Here is a 20,205-nt window from a genome sequence, read left to right as displayed (position 1 = left end):
TGAATGTAGAAAAGTATCTTTACATGTAATTGGAAAAATAAAATACTATTAAGATTAATAAAAAAAAAGTCATTGATTGACTTCATATCTAGTCCAGGAATTAGTTAGCCATGGGGTATCCAAAGGTTCTGCGCCTTTTTTGGTGAAATCCATGAGCCACTACTCAGAATGTTTTTAAGTGCACACATTAAAATACACAGATCACAAGGAAAATCAAATTACTGAAATACAATTGGGGGGGGGGGGCAAGCTGGGTGGTGCAGTGGATAACATACTCAGGAGGACCTGAGTTCAAAACCAGCCTCAGACACTTGACACTTGACACTTCCTAGCTGTGTGACCGTAGGCAAGTCACTTACCCCGCCCCCCCCAAAAGAAAGAAAGGAAGGAAGAAATACAATTACCAACATATTTTTTTAAACAATTTTATGGAATCCAGGTTAAGAAGCCCTGCTCTAAAGACTTGTACTGGGACAATGTAGAGATATCCCTATGTCATAGTATGGAAAATGCTCAAATGAACATCTTCGAAAAGTTAGTTGTAAGAAAATGTAAATGAGTATACTCACTCAATTTACCAGTGAAGAAATGTTTTAGGCAAATCAGGAATGGTTTCCAAATTCATATAAATTTGGGAAGATTTATATGAAATGATGCAGAATGAAATGAGAAGAACTGGGAGAACAATTTAACATCACAACCACAATGTCAAGGAAAATAATCTTGAATAAAATCATTCAGGTAAAGCATGCCTTCCTCCTCTTTCAAGAGGTAGAGGCCTAAGATGTGAAATAAAACATCTGGTCAGACTTTGCCAATAGGCTGAGTTTTCTTCCTCCTGTTTACCTAGCTATACTTCTTTGTGGCAAGTAAGTCTTCTAGTGGAGATGCAACATTTATTTGATAGACTATCAACTCCTGATAGAATAGTTCCTTGAGGGGAAGAATTATTTCTGTTCTTGTCTTTTCATCTCTAGAAATTGGAACAATGACATTTAAGAAGTCTATTAATAAAAAACAAAAGAAAAGATGTTTTAGAGGTGAGTGCAGATACTTTTTAGGGTGATTAGGAATGGGGAACATATGTCCAGTGGGAGAAATAGCTTATACAAGAACAAAGACATGAAGTAGAAGGGTGTGGAAATAAATCTGATGAATTGTGATCAACTAGGAAGTTTAAAATCCCAATTGAGAGAAATTTTTAAAAAATAGTTTGTGTTTGGGCAGCTAGGTGGCACAGTGGATAAAGCACTGGCCCTGGATTCAGGAGGACCTGAGTTCAAGTCCAACCTCGGACACTTGACACTTACTAGCTGTGTGACCCTGAGCAAGTCACTTAACCCTCACTGACCCGCAAAAAAAAAAGTTCGTGTTAATTCAAACAAAGTAGATTCTACTTTAACAAGGATGAATTATGTTCATTAGTAGCATTATTTTTGTATGTAAAGACTGTTCTTAATAAGTATTTACCTGATAATATAATTAATACACCATTAACAAGTCCTTTGTGCTGCTGATTAAACAGCTTCAGTTTATCTCACAAATTCCAAGGTATGGGATATTCCAAGTTAATTAAGTATTACAGAGTTTAGGAATAGCTTACTAATCATAATAAGATGAGTAACTAGCTAGAAAGTCAGGCTCCAGTTCAGACTGGATAAAAAGTAGTGACAGGAAGAAAATTACATTTGAAAAAGATTACTCTAGTAGCTGTATAAAACAGAATGGAAGAAAGGAGATATTAGGGGCAGGTAGACCAACCAGTCTAGTAGGCTGCTGTAACAACTCAGGTGTGAAGTCCTGGTCTAGGATGGTAGCAGCATAAATGTTTTTCTAAAAAGTCTTTTCTAGGAGAAGAAAAAAACAGCAGGCACTGGTCATGAATTGGTTGTGGAAGGTGTGTGTGTGTGTATACTAGTAGAATTTCAATGGCACAAGAAACTAGAAAAGGTTGATTTGGGGTAAGGAACTGAAGCAAAGATTTGAGAATTGAACACTCAATTTACCCTATTTGTTTCAGATGTTAACAAAATATCTAAGTGGTAACATCCTATAGACAAGTAGAAATACAGAACCAGAAAGGCAGAAAGAAAAGGACTAGCTGGAAGTGTCCATTATTTAGTTATTATTCCCAATTGTGGCCACTAAAACAAGGAGAGCACATAAAGATGGGTTTGTGGAGGACAAACATGGCAAAAGGTCCTAAGACTTCTAGAATTAGGAAAATACCTGCAACTAAAAAGAAATCATACCTGTTAATAAAAACTAAACCACAAAAATACGGTTAACTCTCCCAATTAAGGGAGATAGTACTAGCAATAATAAATCCAAATATACTTAGATGACTTCTGATCTCCCTAATAATCCTTCTTGACTCCTCTCTATTGACAAGGGCCAAAAGGCCTGGGGATCAAGAAATAGGAGTTACAGGGAGCTCTAACAATAAAATAAGAAGCACAAATACTCTGGAGGGAACCACAAGGAAAGACTAATCTCTTTGGAGCAATTGTTATTTTGCATTTTCAGGGTTCATAGAAGCCAACTCTTTATTGTTCAACATGGGTCAAATGTGGTTAGCATAATAGTAGAAAGACTAGCAGTGATCTTGAACAAATCAATTAACCTTTGCTTCTGTTTCTTCATTTGAAGGACAAATAGAACCTAAGCTCACAGGGTTCTGAGGAGCAAGAGCTACAAGGCAATAGCAGCAGTGATTTCGATTTTTTTTTTCTCAAAAGATTCCTCTAATTTTTAGAACTGAAGGGGAAACTAAAAGATAACCCAAGTCCAATCCTTCCATTTCACATATATAACATAGAAAGAATTTAAGGTTGATAGATTAAAGGAGGTCATAGTTAATTAGGAATAGGATAGTGATTAGAATCCAACCACATTATTGAACCAGGTTAAATCATGGATGGCTTCTGTATACCATACATAAATATTCAAAGCCATGAATCAGTGGAGCTGGTCAGGTACATCATCAGTACCTATACTCTGAGAAAACTTGCAATGTCTAATATCAGTAATGAAAAACAGAAGAAATCAGTTATACCTAGTTCTGACAGAATTAGACTCAAAACAAGGAAGTTCAAGAAATTTTATCTTCTTAAAAGGTAAAACATTTTAACACAGAAAATGTTCAAGAATGATTACAAAGAATAAAAGTCAAGTGAAACATTTCAATAAATTCAGAAAAATGAATTATGAAGATACAGAATTTTCCCATATGATAGCTCCAACAATTCATAAATAGATATGTATTTAAAATGAGGGTGTCCATAAAGTATTCCGATAATTTCCAAAGAGAAAGAACACCACTTTTTGACTTTACTGGCCCTCCATCAATACCAGATCACCAAGTCACAGTAGCTTTAACAAATTTATGTTCTGTTTTTCCTTAAGTAACCTCAACTATACTAAAATCAGAAGAGATGCTAGTACAGCTTGGCTAACATGCAAATTATCCACTGGCACAATATCTTCGGCTGTTAGTGACTTACATTTGAACTATAGATAAAGATCTTGAAATAGTACTGTGCTCTAAGTCTTGGTAGAGGATACCTTTGATGAGGAGAGAAGGGAACTTTCCCCCCAAAGTGAATGAAGATTCAAATGGCACTTACCTTCCATTCTTTTTCTTTAAAATCTTGTTCTTATCCCATAATTTTTCATCTTATACTTCTATTTCTTTCATTTTTATAAACTACAGGTAGAATGTTTCATTCTTAAAATTTATTTCCATTTTAATCAAATTATTTAATGAATTTTTCCAACTTTTTCTCAACAGAATGACCATTAAGATGAGAATATGTAATTTACATACTCTACAGAGTAGCATTTTTAATTTAAAGTATGATATATTACTATAATTCATCAAATGGGAAATCTCAACATCAACGTTGAAAAAAGACATGTCATGATGTCCAAATAAGTAATGTCTCATGCTGGTGTCTGTGTTTTACTCCTTGGTCAGAATTACCAAAAATATGACATATTTACTTCCCCACTGCCACCCTGTTCCTCATAAATATTCATTTCAAAGTTCTCTTGGGGGTCTTTTAAAATTTGATTTACAAATTCCTTTTTGCATGACATGGAATTTTAAGGTTGGTAGCTTTCATTGAGAAAAGAGAAAGAACGGTTATTTTTTACACAATGAAGAGAGCTGGGAGTTCTTAAGAGACTCAAGGTTGGAGGGAACCTTAGAGGTAATCTCTTTCCAATCTCCCTGGCAATCATTGCAGGAAATCTTTCCAGAACACCAGAGACAGGTAGGTTATCTGGTTTCTGGTTGAACATCTCCTATAAGGAAAAGTTCATTACTTTTAAGTGAGATGTTCCATTGTTGGACAGCTCTAATTGTTAATGTTCCTTACACTGAGCTAAAATCTACCATACAAATTTTTAACTACTATTGCCAACTGGAAGACAAAAATGTATTCACTCTTCTCATCTCTTATCTAATAGCCCTTCAAATATTTGAAGACAGCTAACAAGTCGGCTAGGTGGTGTCATGGTTAAAGTAATAAACTTCAAGTTAAGAAGATCTAGGTTTGAATCTTGCCTTGCCTTTAAACTCTGTTTATTTATGAGAATAATAATGTCACCCACCTACCTCTAGGATTTTAGTGAGGAATACCAAATGAAATAATATATGTAAAGTACTTTGCAAACTTTAAAACACTTTAAAAAAATGTTAGCTATTATTACCCAATTCTCCTAAAAATGTCCTAGTTTCCTCTACTAGACCTCATAAGACAGTTACCACTTCAAGACTTTTTATCATCCTGGTTACCTTGCCTTTTAGAGTTTGTCAATATCACTCTAGAAATGTGCTTCCCACAAAACAGGATAAAAGTATTCCAAATCATGTTCTAAAAACACAGACTACAGTTGAACCACTATATTTCTTGATCTGGACACTCTATTTCTATTAATGAAGACAAATTGGGGTGTTTCCACGCCCATTTACTCTAGCAATCCTATCAAAAGTAAATGTGATAAAGTATAACATGAATCCCTAACTTTAGAAAAGAAAAACTGGGAAATGAAATGAAGCCGATTTAAGCTGTATTAATATAAAAGTGAAAGTGTTTTAGACATCTATTTAGAAAAATAATTTCTAGAAGAAGCAGTTAGTTCAAAATATTGATCATTAAATTATTATGGGAAAAGTAGTTCCTAGATAACTAGAAAACTGTTAGAAGACTGACAAATTTGGCTAAAAAATCTAGAGTAGTTGAGTACCCACATAGCATATTATTAGGCATACTTAAGCACTAACACAACAAAACTAAAGAATGAATAACCCCTTAGGTCTATAAAAGCAAAAATTAACTTGACTGGGAAACTAAAGTATCCTGATGTCCACCAGGCTTCCATGCTCAGGTCATTTTCTAGAGCCACTGAAAACTCAGAGATGCTTCAAGGCTTCACAATTCTACTCCCCTTCTTTGCCCTCATACTTTTAATAATATTTCTTTTTAAAAAATTATCATTTATTGCCTTATAGTATAAATTGCTGCCCCTACTTTATCCCTGCCCACAAAGAGCACAAGTGAGTACATTGTGCCTTGAACACAGGGCACTCAAGAATTTGTGGAATGTTGTTAAATCAAAGTAGATTACTTCAATCCACGACTAAGATGATATAGAACTTAACCATTTATCCCTTTCTAAACCATGTTTATTATATAAATAAATTACAAGTAGAGGTTCTACAACGGGTGCATCCATCTGAAAATTTCCTATAATTTTTCAAAAACAGCAAACTGCTTGTGTCTGATGAACTCTGATTATTCACAGGAAAGAGGTCAATTAAAGACCCATGTGAACATCATTGACAAATATACTTAGGAGAGACCATTGTCATCACTAGGTTTTCACAAGGACTATAGGTGTGTGCTCATAAAGGATGTTTAAGACTCCAACCCACACCTACAATACAATCACAAAGTATACAAAAGTTTTAAGTTCTAGACAAATACTTTTTTCTAGGCTGGGAGTCAAATAGACTCGAGTTCAAATCCAGTCTCACATACTTATTAGCTAAATGATCTTGGGGAAGTCACTTAACCTTTGCCTCAGTTTCCTCAACTGTAAAATGGGGTTGATATCTACTTCCTAGGGTTCTTGTAAAGATTAAATGAGATAAGATTCATAAAGTGCTTAGCTCAGTGCCTGGCACATAGTAATGGCTCTACAAATGTAAGTTATTATTGTTATTATCATCATTATTATAAGAAGATAGGGTTTGTTTGTTGAGAAGTTAAGTTTTTAAATCATTAAGAGACCCACCATCTTTTCTCCAGTAAAAAGTTATTCATCCAACAGGACAGAAGGGCTTCAAAATAATGAATGCTCTATACTCCTGGGGAAGTCTTCAATTTAAAGGTAAGTTCTAAGAATCACCAAGTTTTTAAATCACTTTAAGGTTGCAAAACTGCTACCTCAAAACTCCAATGAGTTAGAATTGGCTCAGCCATATCACTTAACTCAAGAGCTCTGGTCACTACCCTCTTCTTCTTGTTGCCCCCACATGCCCCTCCCCCAATGGATACTACGAATGAATGACAGGGCATCAGAGCTAAATTTAAATTTCCTGGCTTTTGCCACAAAGCTAAAAACTATCGAAAGCGTGTGGCCAACTCGAGCGTTTTTAATGTGATCTTTTGCATCTCTCCGACTTGCTGGATACCCAAGAGGGCAGCATGGGTAGTACTGCACTTTGCAAGAAATGGGGGTGGGGGGAGATGGAAATAAAGAAAAAAGAACCCTATCCCACCACGATCCAGTCCCCCGCCATGCAGTTACAGGGGCTTTACACTCCTTACCCTACACTAGGAACACTTTTTTTTTGCAGAGTCTGAGCAAGTCCACGGGGCCGGCACGACTTCCCCCGCCGCCGCCGCACCCCCACCCCCCCAGAAGTCACCGCCCCCCCCCACGACATCTTTTGCCCTCGTCCGATGCCTTCCCCACTCCAGCTGCTTCCAGCCAGCAGCAAGTCGTCCTCCACCCCGCCCAGCCCAAACGTGCGCGTCTCTTCCCCCCGGCCCGCTCGCTCTAGCCCGCCTGGGCTCATCTCGGAGGCGAAGTGTGGCACAGGCCAATCCTCACACTTTACCGTCTTCTCCTCGCACATATTTCCCGTCCAGCAAACTGCTGCCCGGGGGGGTGGGGGTGGGAAGCGGGGGAGGGGAGTGGGAAGGGGGGGAGCCACCGAGGAGGAGCAGGACCGTCGAGCTGGAAACAGCTCCCGGCAGCGAGGGTGGCGGGGCTGAGGAGGGGGCCCGGGAAGCAGTCGCCCGGCCGGTCCGCTCCTCTCCGGGGCGGGGGGTGAGGGGGGGAGGGGGAGGGTAGGTACCTCATAGAGCTCTTCGGAAGCCATGGTGGGCGGCCAGGCGGGAGTCCCCGGGCGGAGTTGAGGGAGGGAAGAGGGGTTGGGGTCGGGGTCGGGGGGAGAGGAGGGGGCCGGGGCCGCCGCCGCCGCCGCCGGGGTGCCGACACTTTGTTTCAGTTGGGTCCCTGTGTGGCCTCCGCTTCCTCCTCCTCCTCCGCCTCCTCCTCCTCCCCGCTGCCCGGGAGCTCAGGACGAGCCTCTCGCACTCCAATGCCAGTGCGGGGCTGGCGGCGGCGGCGGCGGCGCTGCTGGGGCTGTGCGCAAGAGCAGCTGCGCAACTCGCCCTCCTCGCCCCCTCGGCTCCCTCACTCCCCGGCGGCCCGGCTCCGGCTCATAGCTCTCCAGACACGGGGCTGAGTGTGGGGCGGCTGCCGCTGCCGCCGCCGCTGCTAAAACTGCTGGTGCCGCCGCTGCTGCTGCTGCACGGTGGTGGCGGCGGGTGGCTCCCCGGCTCCCCCTCTCCGGTGTAGTGCAAAAAGCTTCCTACTTCGACCCAAAAAAAAAAAAAAAAAAAAAAAAAACCCTGCCCCGGCTACTGAGCATGCCCAGTGCGACCGCCCGAGCCACGGCAGAGTTCGAGGGTGGGGAATTCCACTTCTCCGGGTTTTCGGGGCTGCCACAAGGGGAGGGGGGAGGGGGCAAGAGCGGGTGGGGGGGGAGAAGTGGGGAGGGGAGGGGGGCGGTGGTGGGAGCGGGAGCCGAGCCTCGGGTTCAGCACTGGGACGGAACCCGAACGGGAGCTAGCTGTGCACGGAAGGGGAGGAGCCGAAGGGGAACAGTGGGAGGAGCCCCCGAGGAAAGTATCTTGCACAGCCCGTCCGACTTTACCTAGGTCGGATTCACGCAGGGTCGAGTTTCTTTCCGCTGGGGGGGGGGGCAACCCTGAGGGTCTTTAAGTTGGCCAATTTGGAGGGGGAGCACGGGAAGAAAAGAGCCGACAGTATTTGGGGATGACTTGGGAGACCTTGAGAAAGAAGTTGGGCGGGGAGGGGGGGGCGGGTTTGAAGTAGAGGAGGATGCTGTGCAAAGTGGGCATCTCCAGACACGGAGTTGGGACAGGGGCCTTTAGAGAGGGTCTGGACAAGGCTTAGGGGAACTCTAGAGCCTTCTTGGAGGCTTTTTTTGCCTGGGACTCCGGAGTAGAGAACCTAATGGGGACACGTTTCTCAGTGATGAACAAGGCTGGGCATTAGCGATCCCGCAGCGGGACGGTTCCCTTATTGCAACACCTCCGGTGTAACAACAAATGGGAGAATCCTCTCCCAACGCGAGCATGGCCAGAACCTGCCACTCCCTCCTCCCCTCCTTCCTTTCCTTTCCCCACTAGCAGGCCAATGTGACCTCCAGAACAGCTCCCGCTCAGCTGGGTCCCTGAGGTCTCGTGGATCCTCCACCGGGAGAGAGAGAAGAGAGAACTTATAAGAACGTGGCCCGCAGACTTCCCGGGGCTCGGGGTTTGGGGCGGGGGGGGGGAAATGTCCTGGCTCAAAGTAGCCCAAACTCAGCCAACCCCTCCCCCTTGGTCCCAAGGATGTCCACGAGGGGCCGCCCGGCGGGAAACTGCTCCTTTCGAGGGCATCGAGTGAAGTCTGAGAGGCACTGGTGGGACCTGGAACATAACCTCCTTAGGACTTTCCCCCAAGTACCCCAGCCCTTCCCGTGCCAGGTCGCAGGGTTGAACCCACCGCTCTACCCACGTCCCTCCTCCGTCCCAATTTCTCATTCGGCAGTTCATAAAACCCGGAGCGAAATGGATTCGACACACACCGAAACTCCATGTGGCGCTAGCTGCTAGACTGGGCATGCTCCATGAAGGAGAGCAGGTTTTGGTTTTAAGTAGGGAATTGCAATGGGTCGTAATCGAAGGCAGAGACTACTGCGGTCACTTGTTTCCTTGCACACCTGCTCATCAGCCTGTTCCCCCCCACCCCACCCCCTGCGGCTTCCCTTTTTCAAGATACCGCCCTTAGGAAGTTGGTAGGTACTGAGGAAATAAGAGAAACCTACATAAAGTCTTAGCTTTCCAAGGAATGTGGCAATGGTGGTTCTCCATGTAGAGAACGATGCTTAGCGGCAGCCAGATGCCCACATTCCAAAATCCCGCCAAGTGTGTTCTATAAAGTAATAACTAGATTAAGATAGATTTGTCCAACCGTGCAAATCCTTGACTGCCATATTTCCAAATAATCGTGCCATGACTTCCTACTCTCTACTATGTGCTCTTCCCCTCCCTCAATTATCTAAATACTACCCTTCCATTAAGGCCAAATTCTAGTTTTGGAGAAGGATTACTGGATGAGGTTCTGAGTTGCAAGGGACATTAGATATCAACGTGGTCCAACCCTCTCCTTTTTTCAGATGAGGAAACAGGCCCAGAGAGTTTAAGTGACTTGCCCAAAGTCATTCAAGTAGTATAGTGGCAGACCTGATTCCAAATGCAAGGAAGTATTTAAGTAGTAGAACATACTAGAGCACACACTAATTGCAAATCAGTTTATGTAGGCCATCTCATTTGATCTTCCAAACAGACCTTTGAGATAGGTGTTATCATCACCATCCTCATTTTACAGATGAGGAAACAGGCTTGGAGTAGTAAAGTGACTTTCCCAAAGTCTCACCTCTAGTCAGGATTTGAACCTGTTTTCTGACTGCAAGTTCTCGCTCTTCTCCTAGCTAGATGCCACACTGCCTTTATCAGGAAGCCACTTTTATGGCCCAAAGTCGGCAGTGAAAGCTTTGTTCTAGGAACTCCTCTAGCCAGTCTATGTGATTCATTTTGCAGGCTTTATCACGTGAATTAAACGATATTGTATTCCCAAATAGACTGTAAACACACAGAAAACAAGGCTTCTGTCTTTTTGTATCCCTAGCACGGTGCCAGATCCAGATTTGCTGGTACTGACAATCATCAAAACTTACTTATAGTCATGCATGGAACAAATAACAGAGACCAAATCCTTATCTACCGAGTTTCAGTAGTCTAATAGTAACTGTAGAAATGGCCAAAAAAAGTTAACAACCACGCGGTGCCCCCCCCCCAATCTACCTATCTCAGAGTTATTGTGAAGCAAATTCTTTGTAAACTAAGCCTTAAATAGATATTAGTATCTCATATTTAGAAACAGTACAGATTTTATACACACACACACACACACACACACACACACACACACATACACATACACTTTCATCTTTCAGACAAAAACCTTGATCTTTACAATGAACAACAGGATTTACTATGATACCCAGGCTTAAGTTTGTAAAATTCTAGGACCTACATAATTAAGTTACTCACCAAGAAAGGCACCATACAAAACTGAGAGAAACTGATACAGCACAGGGAAGAAGAGGACACCCAATCTAGGGTCAAAGGAGGCTGTAGTTAGTGTGGGACACTTTAAGCAAGTTACTGAACTGGTTTCTGCCTCAGTTTCTTCATCCATAAAATTAGTTGAATGTGCTAGCTAGATGATCACTAAGCTCTAAATCCTGTAACTATACATTTAATGTACACAAGGTAAAAATATTTAATTTTTCTCTAATCAGGAAAGGAACGTTATAGTCTCAGAAAGGTGCTGCCTTTCCACAGGGGCTGCCTTGAAAAGTGACCATCTTATTGCTTAAATAGCCAGAGTAAATAATCAAATACAGCAAGAAGCACTAACCAAAAGCTTACTATATGCCAAATACTGGGCTGGGTGCTGAGGACAAATTCAGTATCAAGACAGAAATATGGAACTCCTATGTTCACAGACAGCACTGTATTAGTGGTGCTGCATTTGTGTACCAAATGTTCTAATTCTGAAATGATTGTATTCTGTATGAGTGACAGGAGCCCTAATCTTGTCTCAGGTGCACAGCTGGTGAAATTAAACAGGTGTATCTTTTTTGTCTTCATTTGTGTCTACCAGGCTTCTGGCCCTTAGTTTCAATATTAATAGCACAGGCAGAAGAATGGAGGACGGGCTGGTTGTTAAAACAGCAACTGAGCTATGAAACAAATTTTCAAGAGCCCCTCTTCTGCTACCCTCTTTTCCCCTCCTTTCCACTACACTTGAAACCTTTAGTATCTTCTTCCCAATTGAAGTCCTCCAAATTATTGAAGTTTTTTTTTCCTTATGTATTTTACCTGAGTAGGTTTAATGTAATTTTTAAAATCAAATTTAGCTTTCTTCTCTCTCTTTTCACATAAGCAATAAGACCGTGGACATATTTACTTTAGCTTATATAGTGGTTTGGAATGCATACTTCCTTTTGTGAAATAATGACGTTTTTGCAAGGGTTATTCAGACCACATACACTAGGTGCTACAAAAGCAGATCAAGTAGAAGTTAGAAGTATAATCAAGTCCTTTCTATACTTAAGGGAAATTTTTTCGCTGTATTGTATCTCAAATACAAGTCGGAAACTACCTCCTGAAACATCACAAAGTTTTCATCTTACTACTATAAAGTAGTCAGCCCTGAAGCTGCAGTACAAAACACATGGCAACATCAGATTTTTAGCAGAAATATGAATCCTTACCTGCCGTAAATATGTCACGAGGCACCTTCCATTCTTGAACTTTTCCTTGGTGGATACCTGGGGACCTCCAAACTAATAACACAAGACAATTTTTAAGGAAATACCCTCTCAGATCTAGATTCTGAGAGCTTCTCTATTTCAACAGGACAAAGATTAAGCACTTCTCTAGAAAGTCCCCCCTTTTTCTACCTTCAGTCTTAAAAGCAATCCTAGAATTTTCCCCATTCTCCCAATAATCTACATTTCATCTACATTTGAATCCTAAAGAAAGTACCACCCAGCTGAAGTAGGGGGTGGGATGAGGAAAAAGAAGTGAGAAACAAAGAATCCAAGTGCTTAATGCTTTGGCCCTGAGGAAAACTACTACTGCCTACCAGAAGTGACTTTTTTTTAAAAATGGAGTTATTTATTGCTTTTCTGTCTTACCAAAAGTTTAGTTAGGAGAATGTTTCAGGACTAATGAGTCCAAACTCTGGATTTAATGCAGTGATGAAATGTTCTTTATCGTGTTTGGGCTAGAGATGGGGGTGGAATGAGGTAAAAATTTGGGGGGTGGGGGTGGGGGACTTAAACCTGGAAGCTTGCTGGGATTTCAACCTCTGGTTCACTCACGAGAGACTTAGGGAGATGGAACTAGATGAACGCAGAGGTACTCTATAACTCTAAAATGTCATAATTCTAAGTCTAAATAAATAGAAAGATCCTCAACAGAACCAGCCATAAAACAAACTCTTGTTGGTTTTCCTAAGGGCTTCATCATGTCCAAAGCTTCCATCGCCTTCTTGGACTAAATGCTAGTGTTGCACACCAGCTGCCATTTCCTATTCTAGCTAATCAGGAATGTCTGATTTCCAGCTTCAGCTGCTGCTTCCCTTCCTGGCCCAATTGTTAATTGCCCCCATCTCAACTGGCAGCCTTTCCCTGACTGAATCCATCACTGGTTCCAGATATCATTTCTCTCTTTCAAATAGAATTCTTAATATCTAAATGCAGCTGCTACAGTCCACCCACCCTTTCTCTTCATCCGCTACCCCCCAGTCAAACCCTGTTATTTGGCTTCTTCCTCCTTGGTTGGTTTTTCTTCAGAGAATCAAGAGCTCAGCCCTAGGATTGATACCATTAATTTCATTCTTTCGTCTAATTCTCTTTCTCAAGTAAATTCAGCACTTAGATATCATTCTGTTTTGTGCTATTAGCTGACTGCAACCAAAGAAAGTTTATGTGTACTTATTGTACCTTTTCCTAGTGACTGAAAAAAAACAGTGGTTGTCCTACATCATTACAAGACTGCCCAAAAAAGAAGTTTTGTTGTTGTTGTTCCAATTTATTTACAAATATATGGCAGCCTTTCTGGAAATGAAAGGAAAAAAGAGATCACATATAGTTAACTATCAAGGGATAATTCAAAATAATCTCTTTAGTGAGATCCATAGTAGCCTAATACCTTATTTGAGAATTCTGAAAGTATATGTTACTCTTGGATCATTGATTAATTAGTGTGAAAATTGATGGAATGATACCATTGGACTATACTTATCTGTAGAAACAGAGACAATGTGAATAAAACCAGTGTCCTCTGTCCCCATTCTACTGCTTCTCTATTATAATTCCTGACCCACACACTCTCAGTCCATTGAAAGTAGCACCAGCAAGCTATGATAGACAATTGGCCCAGGTGACAAATGTGACCAGGATTAGAATGAAGAAGAATCTAGATGTAGGTGGGCAGGAGCCAAGAGTAAGATGTGGGATAGAATGGAATCTACAAGTGGATGTGGGTTTGGAACCAAGCTCAAGAACAGATTCCCAGGTCAAGAGCAGAGAATGAAATGGAAAGCAGAACTCTAATCAAGTAAAGATGTTGTAGTTCTGGGGGGAGCTAGGTGGCGCAGTGGATAAAGCACTGGTCCTGGATTCAGGAGGACCTGAGTTCAAATTCGACCTCAGACACTTGACACTAGCTTTGTGACCCTGGGCAAGTCACTTAACCCTCATTACCCCCCCAAAACAAAACCAAAACAAAAATTATTGAGGACTCTTTCGGGGCAGCTAGGTGGTGCAGTGGATAGGGCACCAGCCCTGGATTCAGGAGGACCTGAGTTCAAATCTGGCCTCAGACACTTAACAATTACTAGCTGTGTGACCCTAGGCAAGTCACTTAACCCCGATTGCCTCACCAAAAAACCCCCCCAAAACCCTAAAGATGTTGTAGTTCTGAAAATAGGTGTCCTGTTTTTGTGGTTTGGTTTGGTTTGGTTTGGTTGTTGTTGTTGACACCATAAACCCAAGGGTGGATTAGAACACCAGCTTGAATAGAATCATATTAAAATCCAAAGTAAGGGTAAAAAACATTGCTAAAACTCATACCAAAAAAAACCCCCAAAATCAATTAATCAATAAGCATTTTAAAGCACTTATTATGTACTTATTGTTCTAAGCCCAAGGGATACAAAAAGAGGCAAAAACCAGTACCTGCCCTCAAAAAATCTCAGGTGATACAAATAACCCCTCCACAATATAATTTTTTACTGAACAGTAAAACCTCATTAATTTGGTCTAATTTGAGGAAATACTCATTTGAATTAATGAAGATTAAATTATAAAATATTTTTCGAGAAATCCATGAGTTTTGCTATTGTGTTACTTTTATTTCCAGACATAGTAACTTGAAATAGGTTAACAAAAATATTAACTAGTATTAAACTTCAAGGACCAGCTTTAAAAAAATAAATTACATACAAAGAGCATATCATTTGTAGGTAGATGGTACTTCCAAGCGACTAGCTCTCTTAGGTAGTTTAATCACAGAATTTCAGAATTGGAAAGGACCTCAGATGCCATCTAGGCTTGCCTTAACTTGAACAAGAATACCCACAACAACATGCCCCATAAGTGGACATCCAGCTTTTGTTTGTTGACCTCTAGAGAGAGGGAATCCACTTCCTCCAGAGAGCCTAGGCTATTTTAGGAGAGATCTTTTTTTTTTTTAAAGGAAGTTTCTCCATTCAATCATATGGAAATCTGCCTCTCTGCAATTTCCACCTATTACTCCTCCTTCTGCCCTCTGGGGCCAGGAAGAATAAAACTGTCTTTAAAATACTTCAAGACAATTATCATTACTCTCTTAAGATTTCTCCTTTCTAGGCTAAACTTTCCCAGTTCCTAGGAAACATTTTCTTTATAGATAGTAAGTACAAAGGCATGTCTTAAATCCAACATCTACCTGAATTATAACAATTTTTAAAGTAGCAATTAATTAATAAGGTTTTGCAATATATATCTCAGGCCTATAACTTTGGTGTCAAAAGACAGAAATATTCTTAGATAAAGTCACCCACTCCTCTTTTAAAAATAGTATCATGGATCTTTTAAAACTAGGAAGAACCTAAGAGCATCTGATCAAATTCCTTAATTTTCATTTCTCTTCACTGGTATCTTTTGTTTTTTTATTTATTTTTGTGGGGCAATGAGGGTTAAGTGACTTGCCCAAGGTCACACAGCTAGTAAGTATCAAGTGTCTGAGGCCAGATTTGAACTCAGGTCCTCCCGAATCCAGGGCCGGTGTTTTATCCTCTTTGCCACCTAGCTGCCCTTGTATCTTTTGTTTTTACTTCACCTTCATTTTTGAATTTAATCTCTCTTGCCTCCTGTAATTAGGAGGCTATCCCTTGAAACAAAAAATTTAAAAAGGAAGAAAAAAAACAGGTTAGCACAACCAACAACCCATCCATCAAAACTGATACTATATAAAGTATTCCATACCCATAATCCCCCACCTCTGCAATTAAGGAAGATGGTTCATTTTCTGAACTTTTCTCCAGGGAAGTGTGTGTGTGTGTGTGTGTGTAAGCAATTATTGATATTTACTAATAAATAAGCATTTATTTATACAATATGTAAGAGAACTAGCATTTATTAATACAAAGTGCCAGGCACTGTGCTAAACCCTGTACGTATGTTAATCTCATTTGTTCCATTGCCAATCTTCTTAGTCACTATAATTACATATTCTTCAACTGATTTTTTTGTTGTAGTTTCTAAAAATTTAACAAGTTGTAATAATTTTGTATATTATTTTCCTGGTTGTCTATACCATACTACATAAGCTTTTATAAGTTTTCCCTTGCTTCTCTAACTTTTCATATTCATTGTTTCTTTTGACTCAGTAATACTCAATTACATTCATTTCCTACAGTTTGTTTAGGCATTCCTCAACCCATGGCATCCATATACTTTGTTTCCAGTTGTTTGCTACCACAAAAGTACTGTTATAAATATTTTGGTGTATGTGAGATATTTCTATTTTCTTCCTCTTTGAGGTTTACAGCTAACAATGGGATCTTTGGGTCAAAGGATATAGACAGTTTTGTCAGGATTTTTTTTTTTAAGCACAATTTCAAATTGTTTTCCAGAGTGGTTGGACCAATTCATAGCTGCAACAATAGTGTGTTTATATGCCTGTCTTTCTGCAACACTTCCAACCTTGACAGTTTCCATCTTTTCTCATAAATGCTAATTTTTTGAGTTTGAGGAGAAATCTTAAGAGTTGTTTGCATTTCTCTTACTAATAATTTGAAGCTAGGTGGCACAGTGGATAAAGCACCAGCCTTGTATTCAAGAAGATCTGAGTTTAAATCCAGTCTCAGACACTTATCACTAGCTGTGTGACCCTGGGCAAGTCACTTAACCCTCATTGCCCTGCCCCCTCCCCCAAATTTTGAAGTAGTATTTCACATAATTGCTAATTGCTTGTTCATATCTTTTGACTACTCATCCATTGTGGAACTGCTTTTAATGCTATATATTGTGTTAATTCTCTATATGTCTTGGTTCTTAGACCCTTATCAGACCTAATTAATACAAAGATTTTTTAAAAAATCATCTGCTTCCCTTTGCATTACTTTTACTCTTCCAAAAGTTTTTCAATTTCACATTGAAATTTTCTATTTCATTTTTTGTGATTCCCTTATCCCAAATGCCTTTAGTACCTGTCCCCTAGTTCAGATATTTGAGTCACTCAATGCCAGAACAGTATTACCTCCTCCAGGGATTGCCTTGATATATATGATCCATTCCCTACCTTTGCTCTCTTTAGTACAGTTTCTACATCTTCTACAAACACTTCTAGAATGTAATGATAGTGTCCAAGTATGTTGGTTTTGCTGTCTTTGATTGAGAAAAAAATTTATTATAAGGATTTTTGCAAATCTTTTCATTTTTCTTCTGTTTATTGCCCTCTTTCCATTTTATCCTTAAATACCAACAACTGTATACAAACAAGACAGTCACAGGATAAATTGGAGATAATCTCAAAGGAAGGTACTAGCATTAAGGGAAACAAGGAAATAGGCATCTTTCTGAATGTGAGATTTTAGCTGAAATTTAAAAGAATCTAGGGAAAGTCTAAGGAGGCAGAGATGAAGAGGGAGAGAATTCCATGCATGGAGATAGCTAGTAAAAATGTACAGAGACAGGAGATGGAGTATCTTGTACAAGAAATAGCAAGAAGACTAATGTCACTAGATCATTGAATATATGGAGGGAAATAAAGTGCAAGAAGACTAGAAAAGTAGGAAAGGGCCAGAATATAAAGGTGTCAGGTTTTTGTGTAATCTACAGATTTCATTCTTTCTTCCTGAACTATGTCTTCCCACAGATGTTTTCCTGGCCTGGCCTTTCCTCAGCTTTGCTTTGAAGTCACCAAATATCAGATATTGATCAAATTTAATAACAATACTCTATCAATGATTTTTATGGCACTGAGTCATGAAATACAGCAGTGTCCAAAAAATTGAAAGTCAGTATCACTCGGAGGACAATGCAGAGGTTCATGGTGAGAATTAGCAGGTTGCTATGTAAAACCAATGAAGAAGTCTTAAAGGGAACAGGAGTAAAAGATGTCATTAGATAGTTATATGATAGTAAGAGAAGTTAAGATGTTCACAAAAGGATAACAAGTGGAGATAAGACTGTAATAATTGGGCTAGGGTTGAACAGTAACTCAAAGGAAAGTCATTTGGGTAAGAAAAGAGGTAAGAGAGAAGTGGAACATAGAGACATGTTTCTGCTTGGCCTGAGTTTAAGAGGGGAGGAAGAAGTGGTCTTCTTGATCTCGTGGCCTGCTTAGAAGGACTGTGGAAGGGTAAGGTGAGTGGTGGGAAAGGACCTAGGCTGGGATGGTAGCAGTTACTCTTGCCCTGGGTATGGGAATAAAGGAATGTGTCAAAGCACATTCCCACAAATTGAGGATTGTGAAGGAGTCTTCATAGTGACTTTCCCCCTCCTTCTGCCCCCCCCCCAAGAAGATTCCTGTCTTCAAGCAACAATTGTTCTTCCTAGGCCTGTAACCTATCTCAGGAGAGAGTATTTGGGCCCCTTAGAAGATATCGGGGCAGCTAGGTGGCTCAGTGGATAAAGCACCGGCCCTGGATTCAGGAGGACCTGAGTTCAAATCCAGCCTCAGACACTTATCACTAGCTGTGTGATTTCCCAGGACTGAGGTTCATAAAAAGGCCAATCAAAAGAGGAACAAAACTAAAAAACAAACAAAACCCCACATAAAAAGCAAAATGATATATCAGATTACCTGCTGTCTAGGGGAGGGGGGAAGGGAGGGGAGGAAAAAAATTTGAAGTTGGAAATCTTTTATAAACAAATGTTGAAAACTATTTCTAGATATAACTGGAAAATAATCAAATACTTTTATTTTTTTAAAAAGCAAAATTAGAGAGCCAAATTTTTGTCTCCAGAAGAGAGAAAAGAAAAAAGTATAAACACATACCCAAAGAATGGATTTTAAAATAGATTAAAAAGGGAAAGAAATGAGGAGGGAGAAGAAGTAAATTAACACTTTTGGAAAAGGATACCAAAAATACGTGTTATTCATATTAACAGAATGGATGAGGGCAAGGGGCAGACAAGGAGAACTCTAAACCAAAGCTTCTTAAACTATGGGTCATGACCCCATATGAGGTCCAATAACTGAATATGACAGACAATGACAGGCAGGAGAGGAAGCAGAAGAAAGCAGTGTCACAAAAACAGAGTAAAGGCTGTCCAGGAGCAGCATTCAATGCTGCAGAGCAGTACAGTAGATCAAGGAGGATAAGAACTGAGAAGGGCCACTGGATTTGGCAATAAGTGATCATTGGTAACTTTGGAGAGAGCATTTTCAGGTGAGTGATGAACACAGAAGCCAAATTTCAGAGGAGAGAAATGAGTGAAAGGAGAGGAAAGGAAAAAACAAAAGTATTTTTCTAGGAGATTAACTTTGGAAGGGTGAAGAGATGTAAGAAGATAGAGAGAATGGCAGAGTCAATATACCTAAACATCTCAGAACATTTACAAAAATATTGATCATGAGTACAAAGAAATCATAAATTAGAAAATTTAAAGACATCATTTATAAATTATAATGCAACTGGAATAGCAAATAATACAAAGAGCAACAGGAAAAGAGATAGACACAAATGGAAAATAAGGTGATATCTTGAATAATGCATTTGTAAAAGAAAAAAAATCATAGAAACATCTAAAAAAGGGAGATTGACACAATTTTTAAAAACAGAAAATAGATGAATTTACAAATGGAAAATAAGTATAAAGAAAGCTTAAAAATTAGAAGACAGATAAAATTCAAAACTAAAAATGATAGAAACAATAAAATTAAGAACTTTTAAAAGACTAACAAAATGATAAAGTATTTGCTAACTTGATGGAAAAGAGAAATTTAATTATCAAAGTAAAAAATTAATAAGATGAATTCATAACAGGTAATTTTTTAATCATCAGAAATTACCATATACAATTAAGCTCACCTGTACACCCTTATGCTCTTAAATCTCTTGCCCTCTTGTCTTTTTTTAAAAATTAATTAATTAATTGATTGATTGATTTTTTGTCGGGGCAATGGGGATTAAGTGACTTGCCCAGGGTCACACAGCTAGTAAGTGTCAAGTGTCTGAGGTTGGATTTGAACTCAGGTACTCCTGAATCCAGGGCCAGTGCTTTATCCACTGTGTCACCTAGCTGCCCCGCCCTCTTGTCTTATCACTTCAATCATCCCTTCCCAAACCCTAACCCTAGCATACTCTACTACCCACCTCCTTCACCCCTATTTACATGCTGGAAGATGAAGGTAGAAGAAATCACAAAACTGAGTCCACTATATTATTTAATCTCACTAAACCTTCACTGCAACAAGACAAGCATTCTATTCCTCTCTAATTGATTCTCTAGACTGTTCTCCACCATAACTGTTTCAAATCTATCTTCAA

General features: G+C 40.0%; 1 protein-coding gene across 2 annotated transcripts in view; it reads right to left on the bottom strand.

The window, feature by feature from the left end:
• CDYL (chromodomain Y like) overlaps positions 1-7,857 on the bottom strand; it is a 206,761-nt gene extending 198,904 nt beyond the window's left edge. For both annotated transcript variants that reach the window (XM_043978567.1, XM_043978569.1), the window contains exon 1: positions 7,370-7,857. In XM_043978567.1, coding sequence (XP_043834502.1) covers positions 7,370-7,393 — 24 coding nt within the window. In that variant the 5' untranslated portion in view covers positions 7,394-7,857. The remainder of the gene's footprint in view (positions 1-7,369) is intronic.
• Positions 7,858-20,205: the final 12,348 nt, after the last annotated feature.

The sequence above is a fragment of the Dromiciops gliroides genome, chromosome 1, assembly GCF_019393635.1.
Source record: "Dromiciops gliroides isolate mDroGli1 chromosome 1, mDroGli1.pri, whole genome shotgun sequence".
NCBI classification, from domain to species: Eukaryota; Metazoa; Chordata; class Mammalia; order Microbiotheria; family Microbiotheriidae; genus Dromiciops; species Dromiciops gliroides.
The sequence above is the reverse complement of the archived record's forward strand: the minus strand, read 5'-3'. Positions and strand labels throughout refer to the sequence as shown.